The sequence below is a fragment of the Carassius gibelio genome, chromosome B23, assembly GCF_023724105.1.
Source record: "Carassius gibelio isolate Cgi1373 ecotype wild population from Czech Republic chromosome B23, carGib1.2-hapl.c, whole genome shotgun sequence".
NCBI classification, from domain to species: Eukaryota; Metazoa; Chordata; class Actinopteri; order Cypriniformes; family Cyprinidae; genus Carassius; species Carassius gibelio.
In genome coordinates this window covers 29,393,527-29,416,174 of record NC_068418.1, presented here as the reverse complement: position 1 = coordinate 29,416,174, position 22,648 = coordinate 29,393,527, and the positions used below count along the sequence as shown (strand labels likewise).

General features: G+C 35.8%; 2 protein-coding genes across 2 annotated transcripts in view; one reads left to right on the top strand and one right to left on the bottom strand.

Moving 5' to 3' along the window:
- Positions 1-4,003: 4,003 nt before the first annotated feature.
- LOC128011051 (rho guanine nucleotide exchange factor 10-like protein) lies at positions 4,004-21,864 on the bottom strand. Its single transcript, XM_052593086.1, has 12 exons — positions 21,854-21,864; positions 21,506-21,680; positions 19,664-19,791; positions 18,530-18,630; positions 18,282-18,403; positions 11,481-11,567; positions 10,177-10,391; positions 9,879-10,036; positions 8,423-8,565; positions 6,520-6,691; positions 6,221-6,343; positions 4,004-6,136 (listed from the first exon to the last, which is right to left on the bottom strand). Exons 1-12 carry the CDS (start codon positions 21,862-21,864, stop codon positions 5,598-5,600), a joined length of 1,974 nt encoding a protein of 657 aa, XP_052449046.1. The 3' UTR covers positions 4,004-5,597.
- A 121-nt stretch (positions 21,865-21,985) lies between these two features.
- LOC128011050 (glutathione peroxidase 7-like) overlaps positions 21,986-22,648 on the top strand; it is a 3,582-nt gene continuing 2,919 nt past the window's right edge. The window contains exon 1 of the mRNA XM_052593085.1: positions 21,986-22,030. Coding sequence (XP_052449045.1) covers positions 21,986-22,030 — 45 coding nt within the window. The remainder of the gene's footprint in view (positions 22,031-22,648) is intronic.

Sequence of the window (22,648 nt, the reverse complement as noted above, 5' to 3'; positions counted from 1 at the left end):
AAACCTTTAAAAAAACAAAACAAAGCAAAATCTTTAAAAACAAATACCACCCAATTAGAGTTTTTTTTTACAAACTCTAGACACAATGCAAAATCTACTATAAATACTGGATAATCAAAAAAGAAAAAAAGGTAAAGAAACAAAAAGTTAAATCAAACGAAGCAAAGTGAAACGAAACAAAACAAATAAACAAAAAGCAAAGCTAAATAGAATATAAATGCTACATCAACTATAAATCAAACACCCATCTGTTTAAAAAAAGGATTTGAAAAGATGCTACACACTCATTGTTTAGTGCATTACACTATTACATAATGGTTGTCACAAAGATGGATTCTTTGTGTAGTTTGATGCTTCATGATCTAAAGCTAGATTTCATCTCTTCCAAGTCTTCCAGCCATCAGTGCTGCCAGAGCTGTGTCCCTGTCCTAATAAAATGAAAGGACTTAGTTTACAATTGTTACTCAAATTTTTACCAACATCAGATAGACAGCATGAAATGCCTTCATATCTTGAACAATTGTGAAAAGCAGCCATGTCTTGCTGAGTGCTGTAGTTCCATTGAAACAGTCACCATGTACCGAGCACAGGCATCAGAGTGGGAGGCAATCGGCCTATAATCTGTCACAAATTCACTGACCTACAAAATCCCACTGCTCCACCGTATTGGCTTTTTTAAACTGTGACGTCAGTGAATGGATTATTTTTTTTCAGTGTGTGTGTGTGTGTGTGTGTGTGTTTCTTCTTTCCCTAATCCATGGTATTTTCTCCATCAACCAAGTGAATCTATAGGCTGCCCCACATGCAACACAGGATACTGAGAATGTCCTGAGTGGAGACCGTCAATTTTGAGGGTTTATGACAGTCCCACACCACATAAGCACCTTTTATAGACTGCAATAATCTTGGAAATCACAGAAAATCAATCTCCGGTCAAATGTCAAAGTTGGTTGGAAATGTTAATGGTGATGTTTAAGGATTAGTTGGGCCGCTGTGATGATTTCAGTAATCTGTTTGATTATATAAACATGCATAAAAGCATATCAAAGGTTAAAGTGTATTAAAGATGCCTAGCGTACTCACAAGAATTTTGTGTTATCTGTGAATATGATGGATGCATTATACAGTCTGAAACAGTGGAGAAATTGATCAAAAATAATCAATGACATCAGTTAAACACTGATTGCTAGGTCACCATATATAATTAAGGAGACGTGTTTTCTTTTTTCATACCCAGATTTACATTATTTACATAACGTCCAATCAATATTGGTTTTTAATGACTTATTCTTAAACCTTTACAATGAATTTGCTCCAATCTTTGCAGTAAATCATGACCTTTACTAAACAGTATCATTATTATTTACTCTAGTGTAAATTCCAGTTCTGTGAAACTCATTAAACAAAAGTCAAAAATCGTATATATATATATATATATATATATATATATATCATGATAATACTTGAATATGAAATCTGTTAAAAAGACTTGAGAGCTAAAGCAAAACACAGAAGGCTTAAATCACATATCTATGATTACAAATAAAGAAACATGGCTAATGGTGCACTTCTCAAAGCTTCTGGACCTCTAATATGATCTGACCGGTGACATTAAGTGCTCAACTCAAGGGAATGAGACATGACAGGATGCTAGGGCAGCATTATTAAGTTACAGTAAAATATTTGATGGCTAGAATCACTGATTCATGTCAAGAACATGCACTATGTCTCTCAATGCATGCATATAGGCTTGAAAGAAAAAAAATGAACTCTACTCAACCTCAAATTAAAAAATACTTATTACATAATATTATATCTGCTTGCTCTTAACTGTATATACCTGCACTACTGTTCTGCAATCAATGACCTTTAATTATTTCAGAGTGCAGATAACCCCTCATAAAACTGGGTCAGGACAAAAGATTAAGCTTTATCCTCAAAATAACCACCCATCAAAAACATTAAACAAGTGCACCTGAGTTTAAAGGACAAGCCACCTCAATCAAGAAATCCTTCAATCTAGGCATTCATACAGTGTGGAAAAGAATAGCCTGTAAGTTGGCTGTAAACATATAGTGCAGATGTGCTTTGGGTGGTTTGGTATGAACCTACCAAAATGTTAGTACGGACAAATATACTATACATTCAGTCCAAAGAGCGACTCTTAATTAAGTGCAGAGAAAATATCAGCATGGTATGACTTTTACAGCTGTTCTCTGCTTAAATCATACATAATTCAAGTTAAACTTACCTATAACGAAATCCAGCAGGTCAGCACACAGGAGCAAAGATAAAGTAATTATACTTATACTCATCTCTTTTGCGTTATTTTAATATCAGTCAATGCCGCAAGAGTGTCAGTATTCCATCTTAATATTATGTCAATGTCATCCTCCGTACAAAGCTGAAATACTGAGTAACTCGTCGCGATTCTGCCTGTGATTTCTCATGGTGTCCTTCTAAGGGAGCAGCAGCAGCAGCAGCAGCATCTCTCGCGCGCAGATTCACCAGAGCAACAGATTTGAATGAATTCATTCTCTCGTGCGCGCGCAGTCATTAACTCACACTCGCTCAGTAACCCCGAGCACTCGGAGCAAACGACTGCCCAGGGAAAAACACTTAACGCTACGTTATTTACATATTAAGGTTAGTTTAAAACACTTCTGTGTTTACTCTAAAATTGTAAAATTTATTGTATGGATGGGGACATTTTTAAGTGATGAAATATGTGGTTTACTAATATACAATAATTATTAATTAATTATTAATTAAGTGCTAGGCTATAGAGAGACTTCTATATGGATTGTCAGTTTTTGGCGCTCATACAAATACACAATATAAAAGGGTACATGACACTGATAGATACCTCTCAGTATATTGTGATCATAGAGGAGCAGGTCAGACATTTTTCCACAGAAACTGGGTTATTTTTTTCCTCTGTCTCTCTCAGCAGTTTCTCTCATATTTTCTTTTCACACAGAGACGTGAAGCACAAGCCACATTGTAAAGACTAAGAAATTGTTATGTAAAAATGCGGTGGGAAAAACTTGTTACTAGCTTAAACACTATAAAATAACATCTCTCGCGCGCAGATTCACCAATATATATATATATATATATATATTTTATAGGTCAATGTATATCGTCTATGTACATTAGTGGTGTTATGCTACCGTTTAGTTCAGGTTCATATGAAAATGATATTCAAAAAATTTATGGTTATGAATTGTAAATGGGTAGAAATATACTTGAAACTATATTTGCCTTTTTTGTTTAACCATAAATGTAAGAGGATGTGTTTTCTTTACAGAGCATTTTAACTCAACACACATTGTATTATAAGTACAGTTATTTTTACATCCTCCATAGTCACAGAGGTATGAACAACGTGCTTCTATTTAAGTTTTACAAAGGAGGGGCATTATCTTGATCAAGTCCTTCAATTAGCAATAATGAGATTCTTGATTTCCCATTAGACACAAAGCAATCAAACATCTCTAATTAGAAACCTTTGATGTAAGCATAGTTAACAGCTCCTTAAACTAAATGATGCTCCTTATTAATCACAACACAACATACCTTACTGTCTTAGAGGGAAAACACCATTCTCAAAGTAAACCAAAGTTTCTCCTTTGCAAACACAACCTAGCTTGATGCATTTGAGAATGAATTGCATCATGTCATTTACTTGACAAACAACAGGAATAGCACAAAATTATTAGACTGAATGAGCAAATCCTTCTGCTATGAGAACAATGAGTGGCTGTTAGACAGCTCCTTTCAATCCTGACAGATCAGTTTTGCTTCACGTCTGCCAGAGACGTGATTTGGCATCCTCTTCACGTAGCACTGGTGTCACAACGTGCATATATTAACCGCTGCCTGAGCTGCGCCATACTGCGTTTGCTGATATGTTTACCGTGAGAGCTGGCAGTGGCTGCCCAGAGATAAAAGGCTGAAAATATGCTGAGATTCAACATAAAATATTACTCTGCACTATTAATTTACAGCACAATGCCATTTCAAAACCATTTAATGTTCAGTCAGTTTCAAATCAAATGAAATAGTAATAGAAAAATTGCAGAGACTTCAATCATTGTAAATATGACTTAATTTTTTTTCACAAAGTGACACAGCGAACAACGAGATCCATCAAACACAAGTACCTACACCGAAGACTTTGCTTCTTCTTATCACATTTCACACTAAATTAACATTGAAACACATTTAAATAGACAGACTCCGAATATTCAACTACCTTACTTTTCTGTACACACTGCTTTGGTGGTGCGGCATATAAAAAAACATCTTTTATCACTTAAACAAGAAAGAACTGGGTCACAGTCAATACTCCTATACATACTAAGGATTACTTCTTGTATTACATCTGAAAAAAACAACAACGCTTACCCTGATTCCTCGCATGCAGATAGAATATAATCAAATATCAAATATATTAAATGGGTGGTATAAGTCGTTAATAGTGGAATTTACAAAAGGTGTTATTTTGTTTTATATTCAGTTGAGGTACATTATATATGAAGCACATGCTATTATTATGACAGACGAATATTGAATGGAATGCTTGTTTATCAACTTCAAGGAACATTCCGACTTCCTTAAAAGCATTTGTGACATTATGGGTATTACCATCAAAAAAGTGAAATACTTTTAACTTGTCCCTTGTTTTCTATAAAAAAAACAAATGTGTGACACCGAACCACAAAATCAGTCTTAAGGGTCAATTTTTTTTAAAACTGAGATTCATACATCATCTGAAAGCGGAATAAATAAGCTTTCCATTGATGGACGAGATTTGGCCAAAGTACGACTATTTAAAAATCTGGAATCTGAGAGTGCAAAAAAATTGTAATATTGAGAAAATCGCCTTTAAAGTTGTCTAAATTAATATCTTAGCAATACATATTACTAATCAAAAATCAAGTTTTGATGTATTTACGTGATGGAACATAATCTTTACTTAATATCTAAAGAATTTTTTTGCCTAAAAATCTATAATTTGGACAAATATACCCATGCTACATAAGACCAAAGGTCCAAAGTGATTGGGGCCAATTTAGGATTTATTTGTTAAGCTTTATTATTAAACATGAATTATTCTGTTAAAATACGTATTATTTGAGCTACAAAGCTTTTTAAATCATCCAAAATAAAGTCAGTTAAGGGTTAGAAGGTTTATGGCACTGCATTGTTTTGCTTTTTTCACACTAAAATCATGTTAAACGTGTTGTTTTAGGTCCTATGGTTATGCTATTGAAACTGAATATCTTAAAATATTTACAAACGGGCCCTTTCACTTCTATTGTAAGGGCCTCACTGTAGCCCTGATTCATTTTTTTCTTAAAGAAGGACATTTTTTCGTGCAAACCCACGTTATGCCACAGCTTAACTGTTTCTGAACCTGGAATATTCGTTCAAATTCAAAACCTTCTGGAGGAGAAGTGAAATAAATAATCCTCATAAGCCATACAGGCTTACTGTTTGTCCTTCAATGATCCAACAATCCTTCATCACTGCAAAAAAAAAAAAAAAAAAAAACACGATGAAAGCCAAAGGAAGGAGATTTCATTACTGCCTCAAATTGTAATGGGCAGCTGCCAGACCATGAGCATGTTCTCGTTGGAGTCAGAAGAGTTGGAGGAATTAGCGAGTCGACGGAACCCTTTTCCACCGGATATAACGGCGGTTGAAGTCACTTTCTCCCTACGTCCCGCTTCCTTAGATGATGGCCCAGGCCCTTTGACCCAAACCTCAGGGTCATCACTCAGCTCATAGATGGAACCGTCCTCTAGGGTGTGCTCCAGAGAGTCCTGGGTCGAGTCGGATGTTTCTTCGGGCCGAGCCGTCAGGAGCTTTCCTGGGAGCTGAGAGGTAGAACGGAGGTGGTACTGCAGTAGCACTCCTTTAGCTTTGGCTTCTGCCTGAGGAGAGCCATCCACCTGCTGGAGGGACTCCTGAAAGGAATCTGTCGCCTCCTTATCTTCAGCGCCACTGCTTGAATCCCCACCTTCCATTGCAGAATCCCGCTTTAGAAAATCTTGGGATAAAATGCTGGAGGTGGCAACCAAGAATTCAACAGGGCCGTTGTGAGCGTTAAGTGACGTCATGCCTTTTCCTGATGGGAAAGAGTGACCGTTTGTGTTTGGTAACACAAAGAAGGCTTAGATGCAATGCTTTTTTTGTTTAAATTGCTGCTCACCTGTTATTTTGGGAATGCCCTCCAGTCTGGGCACCGGCAGGGTGACAATAATGCCCTGAGCTGTGCCAACCCACAACAGTCCTTGGCAGATGAGCAGGCTGGTTACACACACAGTTTTTTGACCTATGAAGAAAATATGATGAATTGTCTTTATTTTTATTAATTTTGCTACCAACTCCTGCTCCGTTTAAAACATTTTTGTAGATGTACTTGCCACTCATGCCCCTTTGAGGACCTGTGTGCCAAAATATTATCCTACAGAATTCATATCATGCAGCATAATCGCATATTGGACTTGCCAGGGCTCAAATATGCAGAGGGTGTTGAAATGTTGATCTCTTGGAGGTGTTCCAATGTTTCTGTGTGAAACAGACGTAGGGATGATCCCTCTGAAAACGCCATCCACACCCCTCCTCCGGCGCGCACCATGTGGGTCACACCAACCATGGGGTTTGGATGAACTTCAAAACTCTGGGAATCATAAAAGATACAAAATAATGATGAAAATGCATAAAAACAAAGGCGAGCAAGAGGAATGGTGAATTTAGAGGGAAAGAGACAAAGAAATGAAAGCTAAACATCAAAGTTTAGGCCAACACTGTGGACTGTAGTGCTCAAAGAAGGGTAAGATTCGATGTCAGGGTATATCCTGCTGAAAGAAAGTCTGTTTGGGCAGATGAGGCTGGGCATATTTCATCAGAGACATGAGAGAAATCTTAAGGAAAACCATAAAAGCTTAAATTAGGAAATAATCCACTTAAATCCACTAAGAATGTTTGGGAAATGGATAATTTCAAAAGTCAAAATAACACAGCAGTAATTACAGTAAGATGCAATATTAATATTTTATATCTTTTTGTGTGTATGTGTATACACACACACCCACACATCATTTTCTGATTATATTAGGAAAATATGAGTTTCTCTCTCTCTCTCTCTCTCTCTCTCTCTCTCTCTCTCTCTATATATATATATATATATATATGTGTATATATATTTTATATTTTTCTAATATAATCACAAAAGATAAAATATACAAAATAAAAAGTTATGTGTCAATTGTAGATATTTATTTATACACTTTTTTAGTAACAATACTTGTTGGACCAAAAACAATGTTTTGATTTTTTTTATGGTATGCATGTTTCCTTTCTTTCTTTATGTATGTATGTATTGTAGCCAGGACTTTTAGCTCTGCATCAAAATGTTTTATGTATAATATTTTTATTTAACAAGAATCCACTGAATTGACCACAAGTGACAGTAAAGACATTTCATGTTAAAATAATTATTTTTCATATAATTTATCATTCAAACTAAACCCTTGAAATATTAAGAAATATTAAACAGCACTGTTTTCAACATAATGATAATGATAATAATGATACATGATTTCTGAAGGATCATGTGACACTGAAGACTGGAATAATGATGATGAAAATACAGCTTTGAATTGATTGTATAAATTACATTTGTAAATGATGCTGGAAACAGTTAATTTAAATTGTTATAACATTTCACAATGTTTCCTTGTTACATGCCTTGCAGTTTAACCGTTTTTTTTTTTTTTTTTGTAGCCACATAATTACCATCTATGCCTGTACATCCTGCTGTACTTCCTGCACCCGATCTGTTTTACAACAGATAAATTCTGACATTCTGCGCTTTCAAGTGCAAACAACAACTGACTTGCACATTTAAAAAGGTTAACATGTCCATATTCGTAGCCACATCTTATCTTCCAGCTGAACTGAACTTCCAACTTCTAGAGCTGAATTTAATCCTGATATTAAGCTTCAGGAAGGCAGAGGGAGGGTGCGCTCCTTGCGGCAAAATAGAGAGGTTGGCTCAGCTGTCAGAAGTGATCAAAGGCTAGCACTTTAACTTGCTGTTGGGCTTCTACAGGGAGGACACCTTTTATGCGTGGCTTAAGATGCTCTCTCATAATGCATCTAGCACGGGAAGCCAGAGAAATTAAATGTAACACTCTGAAATAAAAGAATAATTTCAAGCTTTCCTAAACCAACCTTTGTTACAGAACAGATCTCAAGCTTTGATAGTTGACGTGACAGTCTTATGAAAAGCAGTTGTGCACTGCATCTTCATTGAGAAGGTGGTGGAATCACATTCAACACATTTTCATTTCACTAATGCATTTCTCAGAGGAGAAGGATCTGACGTCTATGATATCTGAGTCTCTACCTGAGTCCTGAGAGAGGAGCCTTCAATCACAGAGACCTGGTTGGCACAGCTGGCCCACACACACTCGTCTATTTGGAGGAGTTTGAGTACGGGAGCGCATCCAATAACCACATGTCTGCAGGAATCTGGATCCCACAACCCCTCTGTAACCGAAAATGCATGCTGGATTTAGAGGCGCCACTGGAAATATTTACACATCTTTTAAAATATAGCAGTAAAATCAGAGAGGATAAATTCAAACCGAAGAGAATTAACTAAGATTTACTTGTTTGTATTAAACAAGTAAATGAATAAATTACTCAAGACTATATTCAACATCAAAAATGAGGCATTGGTGCTGTATACAGTTGCAGGAAAAAATATGTGAACTTTTTACCTGGCATGAACTTTTTTGCCAAGCATGAAGTTCCACCCCTAAACCTAACAGCTAATCGGGCATAAGCAGATTGTACAAAAAAGTATATGAAATCATATAAATTCATACTACACAAAGTGTAAAATAGATACAACTTGGTGTGAGAGTGTGTTGGCTGAACTTAAATTTCACATCATTAAGATGGGCCAGGTGATATATATGAAAACACCTTTGCAAAAGTGCTACTGGAGAAATATTCTGTGGACAGATGAAGCCAAAGGTGTTTGAAAGTAGTTAGTAGCTCTTCAGAAAAACGAGGTGGAGAGACACATGGGGCTTTGCAGCCTCAGGGTCAGGGCAGCTTACATTCATTGACAGAAAAATAACTTCCCAAGTTTATCAGGTCATTTTGCAGCAGGATGTAAGTTCAACTGGAACTCAGAAATTAACGATTCAACAGGTCAGTGATCCCAAGCCCAGGAATAAATCAACAATAATATACCCCGTCTGATGTGGCCCAGTCCTGACCTCAACCTGACTGACATGCTCTGGCAAGATCTCAAGAGACTGATTCACACCAGACATCCCCAAAATACTGCTGAACTGAAATGATTTCGTAAAGAGGAAACACTTTTTTCCCACCCTGCCCTGTGAATGTTCACATGGCGTGCCCAATAAAGACATGCAAAAGCATGGTTGCTTTTGTGTTTGTCTTTTGTTGAAGATCTTACAGAATTCATGCAGAGTTCCAAGAGTTCACATATTGTTTCCTGCAAATGTAAATCCAAAAGGAAATGGGAAAAAAATAACAGAATTTAAAAAATGTAATATTGAAGAGTTAATAAAAGGTATCGTTCACCCAAAATGAAAAGTCTTGCATTGGTCACACTCCTTCATGCCCAAACCTGTTTGAGTTTATTCTGTGGAACACAAATGTTGTTAACCAAACTGTTTTGGTGACCAATGACTTCCATATCTTCTTTCATGTTCCACAGAAAAATCATGTTTTGGAATAACAGAATCATGACTGAATTTAAATTTTTGAGTGAACTATCCCTTTAATCTATATTTACACTGAAAATTGCACTGCAGTTATTCTACCTCCACTCTTTCGGTTATAAACAGCGACTTTTCCATTACTCAGTCCGGCGAAGAGAAAGTTTGTAGATTGTTTTAGGCACAGAACTGGGCAGCACTCTGGGTTACAAAATGTTAGCAGACACTGAGCAGCGGTGTCCACGCTTCCATAAACCAGGATGCTTGAGAAACACACACACACACGAAATATCAAGCGCTTTTCCATTGGAAAGAAGCAAATTAGTTGTGACTGACTGCATACAATTTGCAATGTAATTACTCAAATCATTCCAGACCTATACAGGTATGTATTCAGACTTACTTGCCATCCAATAATCCTACACAGATGGTGTTACCGATCTTGGAAGGAAGTTCAGAGGTTTGTATTTCCAGTTCTTCGTCAGTGCTGGGCTCTGTGATATACTCCAGACAAAGCACTGGGGAACCTAGAGAGAAACTCTTAACGGAGCGTGGAGTGGGTCTGTTAAGGGAGAAAATCTCCACCTGCCCGTGAGAGTCGTCACCCCCACTAGCCACCTGTGTAGTCGAAGAGACAACAAAAAGAAAACAAACATTAGAAGGAGGACATCAAGTGTCTGAAGTCACTGACATAGCCCTCTGAGAGGCTGCCGGCAAAAAAGATGGGAAAAAAATTGTGGAAGCACAGCCATGAGATAAATGATTTATACATGTCTTTTGATGTGGAATGCTTGATGTTTGTTACTAGAGCTGCCTTTCGAGAAACTTTTAATCCTGCTTCCCTCTTTCCTTTAAATGTCGATCAAACAATTCTAACAGTGTTTTTTTTTTTTTTTTTTTTTTGCAGAGCTTCAGGTGGAAAAGCTCTCTAAGCTAAAAGAAAAATATCACAGAAAAGTACATTTTAATGTAGAGCTGTGATTCAGTCAGATTTAAGAAATGGTTCATGGCTTGGAAAATGGTCTAACAGCATTGGGGCTTTTCACAGTTTGTGAAGGAGTGCCTCCTTGTGAAATTTATATTGTTACGCCAGCAAGTGGCGACCGGTATGAATGAGTCATTGAATCATTCATCCAACCGATTCCTTCAAACACATTCAAGAATAAAACAAGAGATCGTGGGACTCTCCTAAATAATACCCACACTTGCTGTAAAAATAAATAAATATATATAATAATATATAATGTAATATATAATTCAATTTACTTGTACTGTAAAATGTAATGAGTATTCAGAATGACATCAATCTTGCTTATGAAATATCGGTTAATTAAACTAAATACTATGCTAAGGCAAATTATGGAGGTCCAAACACTACAGGGAATGTTCCATGAACTATTTCCATTGTGTCTTTGACCAAGTATACTGTATGTGGACAAAAGAACACCTGCTTAATGACTACTTAGTAAAACATGATAACTGAAGGTATGGGAAATTTAAGTAGGGGGCTTAGGATGTTCTCAGTTGTACTGTCCTGATGACAGCCCTGGTTAGAGGTGGACTATTCAAATGTTTGTGAGTGATTCGTTTCCCCTTGCATCAGAGGTGAGAGAAGAACACCATCAGAGATGTGTAGAGATATTATAATATTCCTGCACAAGTGCGGTGAAGAAGAAAATATGTTCTCATTGTTCAAAGTGTACTTACCCAGAGGTAGCCCTGAGGCAAGGATGTGCTAGCGGCAGAAAAACCAAGAAGAGAACAGTGGACCGGGTTATACAGGGCAGCCTGCAACTGCAAAAAACATACGAGATCACTTTAAGAAATTAGCATTAAAAGCTGCAGCTCTGGAAATCAGCTGAATATTACAATACTAAAATGTCTTTTAAATCGCTACTGTATATACACACAATTTAAAAAAAAAAATGTGTTTGAAAGAAGTCTTTTCTATTTTAAAAAGCATTTATTCCAGTGATCGTAAAGCTGAATTTTTTTCAGAAGTTTTTACTCCAGTCTTCAGTGTCACATGATTCTTCAGAAAATATTAAAATATGGTGATTTGGTACATAAGTGCAGCGCAATATTTTTTGTAAATACTGTGATTTGTTTTTTAGGATTCTTGAAAAGAAAAAGACAAAAACAGGATCTATTTTAAAAGGAAATATTTCACAACAGTATAAATGTCCTTACTGTCACTTTTAAACATAATTTAACAGCTAAATAAAATTATTATTATTCTCTTTTGTGTTATTAATATTTTCTGGCAGACATGCAATTTTACTCTCACTTTGAATGTCTAACATTATAATTCTGCTTCTGCAGTGTGGGATGCATTCACGTACAGTGGACTATTCTGGTGCAGCTGCAGTTTCATTCTGCAAACTAACAAGTGATCAGCAAAAAAATTGAGAAGATCAACAAAAAGGCAGGATATTATTCTATTAACCCACAAAGTAAGCATCTTGAGGCTCGATTTCAAGAAGGCAAGCATTAAGAGTAGCCTGCTTTTGACTACAGGAATCTTTGATATTAATCAAAATGACACCGTGTCACTCATAGACCTTAAGCTTGAGCTCAGAGAAATGTCAATTTGCTCAATGATAAGGGAAAGTCATTTAAACTTAATCTTGACAAACTCTGGTTTTTCATCATTCATGGTGGGAAAGGCATGAGGACACACTGACACTCTTAATTTGACACACTTTGTTGTCCATGTTTTGGCAGCTCTGATACATGCTGAGCTAATTCACATCTAAAAGAGCTGGTGGCCACAGCCAACACTTGGCTTGGAAAGAGAAGTAAGGGAAGTTAATTGACTGCAGGGTGTTTTGGCTCAAATTACACAGACATAAGGTTATTAAACACCCAATGTCTTTCACATATAATTTATGCACAAGCCAGACAAGCTTTTATTCCAGGTTTAATCATCAGGGCCCACATGTCTGGTGACAAACCCACCCCCTGCTGACACTATTATTATTTAAGAGTACACAGTTTACCATAGCAAATCACCACACATAACTTAGCATTAACTATAGCACCTTGTAATTGCAGCTCATGAGATGAATACAACTAATATTTTAAGGGTTTTCTTTTCAATATAATTGTGCATAATAATTAATGTATCATCATGTCAAGAAATCCATCCAGTCAATTTCATTACCAATTAAGTGTGACATAACAAAAAACAGATACATTTGGATTGTTTCGGGTTTGCTATTAAGTTATTTCAATTAAGTTTGCTATTAAGTTAGTCCAAGTTATTTGCAGCACGAGTACTTGATGTACTAGTACATATTGCTTTTTGAACTGTGAAAGCTCCAGGACCCATTTCTTCTAATCGAATAAAAAAAAAGAAAAAGAAAAAAAAAGAACCAGGAGATTAATGAAAAAGATCTATTTTTGTGAATTTAGGAATGACTTTAAGGTGAGCAAATAATGACAGAACATTTCCTTTTTAGCAGCTTAAAAAGACTATAATTACAGTGATCTGCTGTAAATCTTTTTGCACACACACACTCAAGACATTTCCTGTGATTGCGTTCCAAACTTTCCATTAGATGAGACAAAAATGCATCCTCAGTGATGGCAGAGAAGTACAGCCACAGTCAACAAGCAATTTATCCACTTTTAGCCAAGACAAAGCTGTAAACTTTATATAGAGATGTCCTTTTTTCATTACATCTAGGGTTAAAAATATAGTCATTTATAAATAATACAGTATTGTAATACATGTATCTTAAACAGTTGTCTATTCATGTTTTAAATAAATAAATGCAATGTGTTGAATCACTCACATTAAATAGAAACGGGGACTAGCAGACAGCTTTTTTCAGTAATTTAATGAAAACCCATTACATTTTCCTGATAGATGAGCCTATAGCAGAGACTAGATTCATGACAAGAGGATGACCTGTTTAGATGAAACAGTCCTTATTGTGTTTGAGGAGGATCTTGCGTGGGAATGGCAGGCTGGTGCTGTCCCTCTCCTGCTGTGAGCCTGATGCTCAGCACTCTGATGTGCCAAACTTGCTGCAAACTCGCTCTTCCAGTATATGCACTGTGGGAATGGAGCCCCTTTTCATCTTAAGCAATCTACTGGGGCCACGGCTTTTATTCACATTTCCCCCTCCGTGGAAAAAAACAGGCAGAATATTTAATATGTACATGAATTAGCCCACTGGAATTATTTATACAAGGTTCTGTGTCAGCCTTGTTATTTTCTTTCAGAATGTGCTGCTTTTGCGCTGCTGAATCTTACTGTAACATTTTAGAAAGACGTCTTAATGACCTGACGATTTCTAGTGTCCTCATTCCTTCTTTCTGCTTTTCAAGCTCATTATTGCTTTTTGAGTTCTGATGGAGGTGGAAAGGGTATTTATGAGAAGAGTGATTGAAAAGACAGCCACGTTTATCTCATGGGTGTTCCTCCTGAACACAGACTTCACATCACATAAGCAAACACTTGTCTATTCCTGCATCTTCTGTAGCAGCCACAGATCTGCCTCGCTTTAATCTGCAGATACAAAAGTTTCCCCCCCGCTCTTTAAACCATCAAACATTTCCCACAAAGAAGTTTCTAAGTATTAAGAACTTCTTTAGATCTACTCTGCCACAAACATACATTTTAATATGTAGAAAATATAAACACATGCTTCCATTCATTTAGTACCTAGAAGCTTCCCCTTTGCAAAAGACAAAGTCATTCACTTTGCTCCATTTTCGACTTTTTCAACACTAAGCACTGATTTAATTGGCTTGCAGACAGCTTTGTCTGTCATGCACTATAGGAGAAAACTGTTCAAGGGGTCAGGGTTTGTTAGCATGGTCTAGTTAGCCTCTAATGGCATGTCATGTCTATAACATTACACTTTTTTATATCACTTAAATGTTTTTGTAATTTTTCATTTGGAGGATATACAACTCAGAATATATAATTTGTATTTTTCGCCAGCTATCATTGCTGTAAATTACTTTGATGGAAAAACAGTTTGGGGGCCTTTTTTTTTTTTTTTTTTTATAAATTATGAATAGTACATTCAGCATGGGGGAATTGTTTTAAAGTGACAGTTAAGGCATTTATAAATGTAAAAAATTTATTTTTCAAATAAATACTTTTATAAAATGTATCATCAAAGAATCATGAAAAAAAGTCACTTTTCCCACAAATATCAGCAAATCAGAATGATTTCTGAAGCATCATGTGACCCTGAATAATGGCTGCTGAAAAATCAGCTTTGACGTCACTGGATTAAATTACATTTTAAAATATATTTAAACATTCATTTTAAAATGCAATACATTTTTACAAATTCTTTTAACTGTATATACAGTTAAAATTTTACATACACTTTTATTCAGTCATTTTTATTTAGTAAAATCTTTCATGTCCCTCAAATTCTTTGGTTTTCCACAATCGTTTGCATATTTGAACCTTTTCTAACAATGACTGTATGATTTTAAAATCCATCTTTTCACACTGAGGATAAATGAGGGACTCATATGCAACTGTTAAAAAAAAAGTTCAAACGTCCATTGATGCTTCAGAAGGAAAACCAATGCATTGAGAGCCAGGGGTGAAAACTTTTGAACAGAATGAAGATGTGCCATTTTTTTATTTTTTTTTTATTTAGTACTGCCCTTCAGATGCTACAGAAGATGTCTACATGTTTCCAAGAAGATCAAATAAGTTCAATTTACCCTGAACTTCAAATTCAAAAAGTTTTCACCTCCGGCTCTTAATGCATCTGATTTTCTTCTGGAGTATCACTGAGCATTTGAACTTGAGTTTCTCAGTTATCCTCAGTGTGAAAAGATGGATCTTAAAATCATAGTCATTATCGGAAAGGGTTTGAACAGTTGTGAATCATCCACACTGAATGGGTTCACTTATTTTAAAAAATATCATGCTTTTTGTATGATCTCTCTTTGACTTTTGGTAAAATAATTAACATTTAGCAGATACTGCAAAGCTTGTCAAATTTTGACTACAGCAGTATATATATATATATATATATATATATATATATATATATATATATATATATATATACACACACACACCAAGTAATCAAATCAACTGCAAAGAACACATGAGCTATGAAGACATTTTTTCTTAGGACTTGTAAGCTACAGCACAGCAACATATTCAAACTAATTTTGGGCAAGGCTGGCACTGGAGTGTACTTCAAAAAGGATGATGACAGAATGCAGATGAAAGCAGATGCACATTCCGTAGGTTAAGATGAGCGTTTGTTCAGTAACAAAGAGGAAAGATGTATACACGCTTGGTGAATCACAAGCTGACTGAATGCAAATATAGGCATAAAGCAAGTGAAGCCTTAGCTGATTTGATCACAGACCAAAATACAAGGGACTATATTTAGTCCGTAATCGAAACTTTCTGCCAGCAATGGGTCCTAAAGCTGAAACCGCATGACTTTAAAGTACTACACGTCCCAAGCAAAAAGAACCTCCTCTGTCAAGAGATATCAAAAACATCAGGTGCAGGATCAGATGAGCATGTGAGGTTTGAGCCAGAAGACACATCAGACACTCATCCAGAGTTGATAGCGGTGTGAAAAACAATCATTAAAAGGGGATTGCATCACATTTTGAAAATAGTAAAGTGAACGCACCGACAGCAAATAGGCTGAAGCATTTGTCATAGTGCTACCTATGGAACACATCTGCTATTAGACAGTAGGGATTTGGGAAGAAATATATATGTATATATATTTTTTTTTTTTTGTCAGGCAGAGAGAACTAATGAACCAGAACATTTTGAAGATAATGAGAAAATGTGGCCATAAACTATACTGATTTGTGATGATACAAATATATTGCACTATATAACATTAGAGCTATTGATTTTGTTTGCAACTGTTTTTCTTTTTGTTACAAAAATAGCATGTACAAAATGTACAGAAACTTAACCGAAACTTGTACAGCTATACTGTAGATCCAAACATTTAGAAACACACTTTTTCCTGGAATATGGTGGCATCCAGTGAACATGGTTTGTGGCTCACAAAACATTCTTACTGATGCTTTTATGACTATGAACAAGCCATTATTGCAATTTTGACAAAGCCTCATCTGTTATCCAGATAACAGTATCTAAGTGACAAATCAGTAGAACTTCCAAAAACAATGTTAAATAAACTACAGAAATCAACGAGCCACCTATTGAGAATGAGTATGAGATAATAACCTTAACACAGCTGTAGTTCAACGATAAATCAAATCAAAACTGGACCGGCAGAAAGTCTTGAATAAAAATGTGAAGTCCTGTGGACCGAAGGCACTGACCAGTTGTTGAGAAGCTGCACACTGACCTGGAGGTGTAGAATAGCAATGCCGTACAAAATAGAAGATCAAAGCTGTATGTAAATGTAAGGCAACATTCAGACACCATGTCTGATTGCAAATACTATGTTAGAAAGGTTTCCAATCCACCAAGTTGTGCAGTACTGATAGGGCAGATAACAGTTTAGCATGTTGGCCAAGCAATAAGCAGTGAATTATCGTCTACCACATGCATACCAATGAATGACTGAATCTAAATCGGAGTACAATCCGTCTCGTTTGAGATCAAACACTGACTACCCAAAGGAAATGTTTTTTCCTGCAGCTCCAGGAAAAACACTGCTCATAGGTTACTCTTTCAGGAGTTCATAGTTAAGAGTGTGCAGTGATATTTCAATAGCTGTTTCTCATCAAACTGTAACTTTAAGAAAAATGTGAAACGCGTGAGACTTAATCAAACGTCTTCAAATGTTTTCTTATATAATCTCATTGCTAAAACAGATTTTCAAACCTTTTTGACACTAAGGACCCCAAATATGAAGCCCCATTAGAAGGAACCCTTTTCTAAAGTAGAGGGCAGCTATGTTTTCATGTACAAAGAAAAAAATTGTTTGATCGTGATAAAATATTTTATTAATATAATAACAAAGATGACGTTTCAAAATGAATAAAATTTGATTGTGTCTGCACTAAAAGATAATAATTAAATATTATATATATATATATATATATATATATATATATATATATATATATATATATATATATAAAAACTATTTTTTACGGAATGTTTTCTACCCATTATTACAGTATCAACATAATAATAATAATAATCATTATAATAATAATAATGTTTTTTGAGCAGCAAATCAGAATATTAGTATGATTTCAGAAGGATCATGTGACTGCAGTAATTATGCTAAAAATCAGTTTTGAAATCAAGGAATAAATTACATTTTAAAATGTATTCAAACAGAAAACAGTTATTTTAAATAGTAAAAATATTGCAATATTTTACTGTTTTTGCTGTACTTTGGATTATTTTGGATTCACTTACAATGATAACGGAGCTTTCATTTTTTGAAAAACGTTTTTGGTAAAATGCATAAAAAACAACATTAAAAGATTTCTATGTCTAGCTGAATAGTGTTTTTTCTTTAGTATACACATATACAAATTGGTTGCTTGTCTCTCACTTACCTTCAGATCTTGCATTTTTGGGGTAAACACAGGCAACCGGCAGGCCAGTAACGGGCACCAGAACGGAGGCTTAGTCTTTTCATCATCCTCTACACACACCCAGCCAGGCAAGTTCTCCTCTCCTACACAAACGCCAATAAGCTTAGCCAGAGGCGCGATACTGTCACTGAAACTCAGTTTTTATACACATGAGAAAAGAATCCAACATGTCAACAATGTGTTACTCATGTTTGAGATCCCATACTTACTCAGGGCGATTTTGGCCAGATGCAGGCGATTGACCCAGGAGATTTTGCTAATTGGACTGGGCGTACTGAAGACCACTGTGAAACTGACTGGACGTCCAGACCTGTCAATGGATGTACACACACACACACACACACACACACACACACACACACACACAAACTGTGAGAATCCAAGAGGGAATCAACACAATCAAAATCCAAGTGAAACAAGCTTCTTTCGGTTCCAGCATAACTAAAATGAGTATGTACAGATATATTTGTGCCAACAGTCAAAATAATTTTTATCGGCTGGAAAAAGTAAATGGCAACAAGACAACAACAAAAAAAGGGAAAGAAAATCAAATAAAGGGTAAAATAAAGGGGTCTTCAACAGGGGGTCCACAATGATACAGCAGGGGGTCCGCCATTTACTGTTTGATCTCAAAATAATTGGTTAAAAAAAAAAAAAGGAAAATATGCATTAAACAATAATGAACTTATTTCAACCAAAGCTTTTATTGTGCTTCCCAAGCTAGTGTATAAAGTCAACTGTAAAATAATTAATATTCTGCATTTATATAAATACAAATACAGCAAAAACTATAAATGTGGTGTATTATTGAGATTTAACATTACTTTTCCATTGTTAGATATTTTTAAATGGAATTTATTCCTGTGATGATCTTATAGAATTCATTCCAATATGCTGATTTGGTGCTAAACTCATCATCAATGTTAATAATAATAAAAATAAAACATATTAAAGGTTCTATGTAACAGGGTGTCCGTGCTTCATCTCATCATCCACCAAAAGGGGTTCTGTCCTAAAAAAAGACTGAAGATTACTACCCTAAACCATTATGGTCCATCAGACTTTAAGAAAGATTAAATCTTAAAAGCTGCTCAGTCTGTGTTTAAACCTCCAACTGATCAGCAAAAGTCTTTTGGCTCTGTGGACTGTTAGAGTAACTCCAAAGAGCCCGTCCAAGACAAATCCAAGAAATCGAAATCCTTCTGGTACAAGTGCGATGAAATGATTAGCAATGTTTCAGTCAGTGTATCTGTCACATTCACCCACATTTGAGGAGAATTCAATGCTCAGCTCTACTTTGTGTAACCTGTGCCCACTGGCATCAGTGGGTAGTCAGCACTCACTTGTCAGGCTTCCCAGGAACCATCAGCCGTAGACGGCACTTGTTGGCACACTGGATCTCGTCCTCTTTGATGCGGATGAGCCTCTGAAGAGCCATGCACCAGTCCTGCCCCACCGTAGTGTTGAGATTCTGTACACGTACACAGTCCCATTTATGGGAGACAGCTGTCAGACTGACTAAGCATGGTGACCACACTTAGCACCCTGCTTTTTGACATTTGCAACAATTGTCAAAAATAATTAGCACAAGAGAGATTAAAGAGCGAGAAAGCAATTTAAGTGCATTAATACCTGCCCGGTTTTTCAAACCAGCCAGAGGTGAACCACAACATTACAAACTTGGATTTGAAGTAAAAAAGTTACTGAAAATTGGACAAAAAGACAACAGCACAAGACTATTTACCTATTGTTGTTAAAAAGCAATTTCCCTACAGAGAAAACTTTGCACCCTATAGGACTGCGAATGGGTCGACTAGTCGATCGATGAGGTTGACCAGCTTTTCTCCAGATTTTATTGTTTGGATTTTCAATATTTTTAGCAGCAGTGCTTTAAAAAATGATTTACAATGGAAACTTCATGTGGAGAGTGTTAGCTGTGCTTTAGTGTGCTGTTAGACCGTCAGCATGGTAAACTCTGAACATCTCAAAATTCACCCTGTTGAAAGCACTGCTGCTACAGCTATCACAGCAGAGCTTTTGTTACACATCCGCCATCTTCAACAATACATTTCAAGACTATTACAGTCAGACTTCCAATCGCCTGCTGTGAGCAATGTTTCAGTTAGTATGCATAATCCTTTTTTTGTTTGAACAAGATTTGTGCAATAGAAAGTGGCAAATGTTTAGTGTATATATTTATAATGGCTGTCATTAGCCGGGTTTCTATCCAAAGTTGCGAATTTAACTTATGCGTAAAATTGGAATATCGTACAAAACATTTGCGAACAAGCACTGCTTTCGGAGGTGGATGCTGCTGTTTGGGAATGCAGTAGTTTAAAAGTTCCGGGAGGCAATTATACAGAAATACTTTGATGACAGACTTTGCTCAGGCATTTCCGAATGACCATTTAACATTTCAGATGTTGTAGAACAAGATCGGTACGGTTTAGTAAGGATTTACCATCCATTGCGCAAAGAGGAATTTATTTGCAAAATACATTTCCATCTCACATTATTCGAATTAACCCTTGTTCGCACAACTTAAAAACCATCTCAAGCGAGCTTAAAAACGTTTTTGTGAATTAAGGCATTTTTGTTTGAAATTCAGAGTTTCTATCACTCGATTGTGATGCGATACATTAAAATGAGGCCATTAGCTGCCACAAAAAGCAGCTAGAAATGCTTGAATATTAGTCAGGGTGGACGTATAATTAATTATGTCAAAAGTTAAATATTTTTTTAATAATGAAAGCAAGGTTGTGAATGAACTTATACTAGCAAAGCTATTCAAAATAGACATTTGCAGAAATTATACCAAAAAACGAATGAAATTCTGAAATTAGAAATACTAATCTGATAAATTATCATTCATGAAATAAACTCGTATGACATGTTTCAAACAATGTTTAAGACTGTTCTGGTGCTGCTTTTTTCACCCCAAAATGATTGTTCTGTTTATGTTCAAATTGACTTTTTTGAAAAAAGTGGTTTGTCTTTTTTTTTGTCTGGATCTTTTTTGTGTTTAACAAATAATATAATGCATAACTGTCTAAGGCCAACTAGTCGTTTAGACTATTCGACTATGAAAATACATACCTTTGCACAACCCTAATATGAAGGGAATTATTCATTAGCAGTCAGAAATTGATCAGGTGTGCGAAGCTGCGGATGATTAAAGACTTTACCTGGTACGATCCCTGCATGGTGCCCACTAACAACGTGACTTCCTCCACCACAGAAAGATCATGCTGTAACTCCTGCAGTTCCTGATATAGCCGCGGTGGTCCCAGAAACAGCTTTCCTGAACAAATAACATTTCCATGATAATCAGTAATTATTTTCACATTAAAGCTTTTGGGTCTGAAATGATACGCCCCCAGCAAACTCTTGCAATGGAATGGCTGTGCTCAACTAACATTGTAATTCTGTGCAGTATTTGCATCAGGCTGAAAGCTCAAACACAGCAGGAAAGATGTAGAGAAGAGGTTGAACTTTATGATGTAAGAAAAGAAGAAAAAAAGTCACCCAAGGACTTTCGGCTCATCTTATCCTTGAATTAGACCCTCTATTGTGTCCTCTGACTGTCAGTGTATATTTCCCCCGCTGGAGAGTATGAACTGGGTTTAACACTGAGCCCTGAGGAAACCTGCAGTCTGCTGAACTAGATGAATGCAGCAGGAGGACTGTGCACTGATATTAGTTCAGAGACAGTGATTCGCTAAAGCCATATCTGGTATAACTGTGGGGAAATTGGAATTTCTTGTGTTTACCAGTAAAAATCTATACAATCATTTATAAGGATATTGAATATTAAAACTCTTAGACAGTGTTTCCTGTTCTAGTATAATTCAAACAAAGCAACTAGTGTAATCTAATTAATTAATCAATTTCCATTCCTTTACAATTTATAAAGGACTCTTATGAGCCAGTTCTTTTAATGAAGCACACAAAAAGTTATTTTGAGAACACCACATCTTGAACCAAGAAGCATTTCAATTCTGACAGGCTGTTTATATAACAACATGTACTGTAGGTAAAGATTATACCATTATTATTACAAATACTATTTCTTTAAAAAATAATGCTATTAAGATATTTGAATTCATCAATACATTTTTTAACTAGAAAAAAAAATCATATAAAATATTAAGAATATTAAAATGTGTTTGTGTGTTTATCTTTCTACTATAAAAATCTAAATCTATCTATATATCTACATCTAGATAGATAGACAGATCGATTGCTATTCTATATGCTCCAGTTTTACCAGCTTCTTAAAAAAGTTCATTATTTTATCTATGCTCCTCTAACCACATGAAAGGAGCACT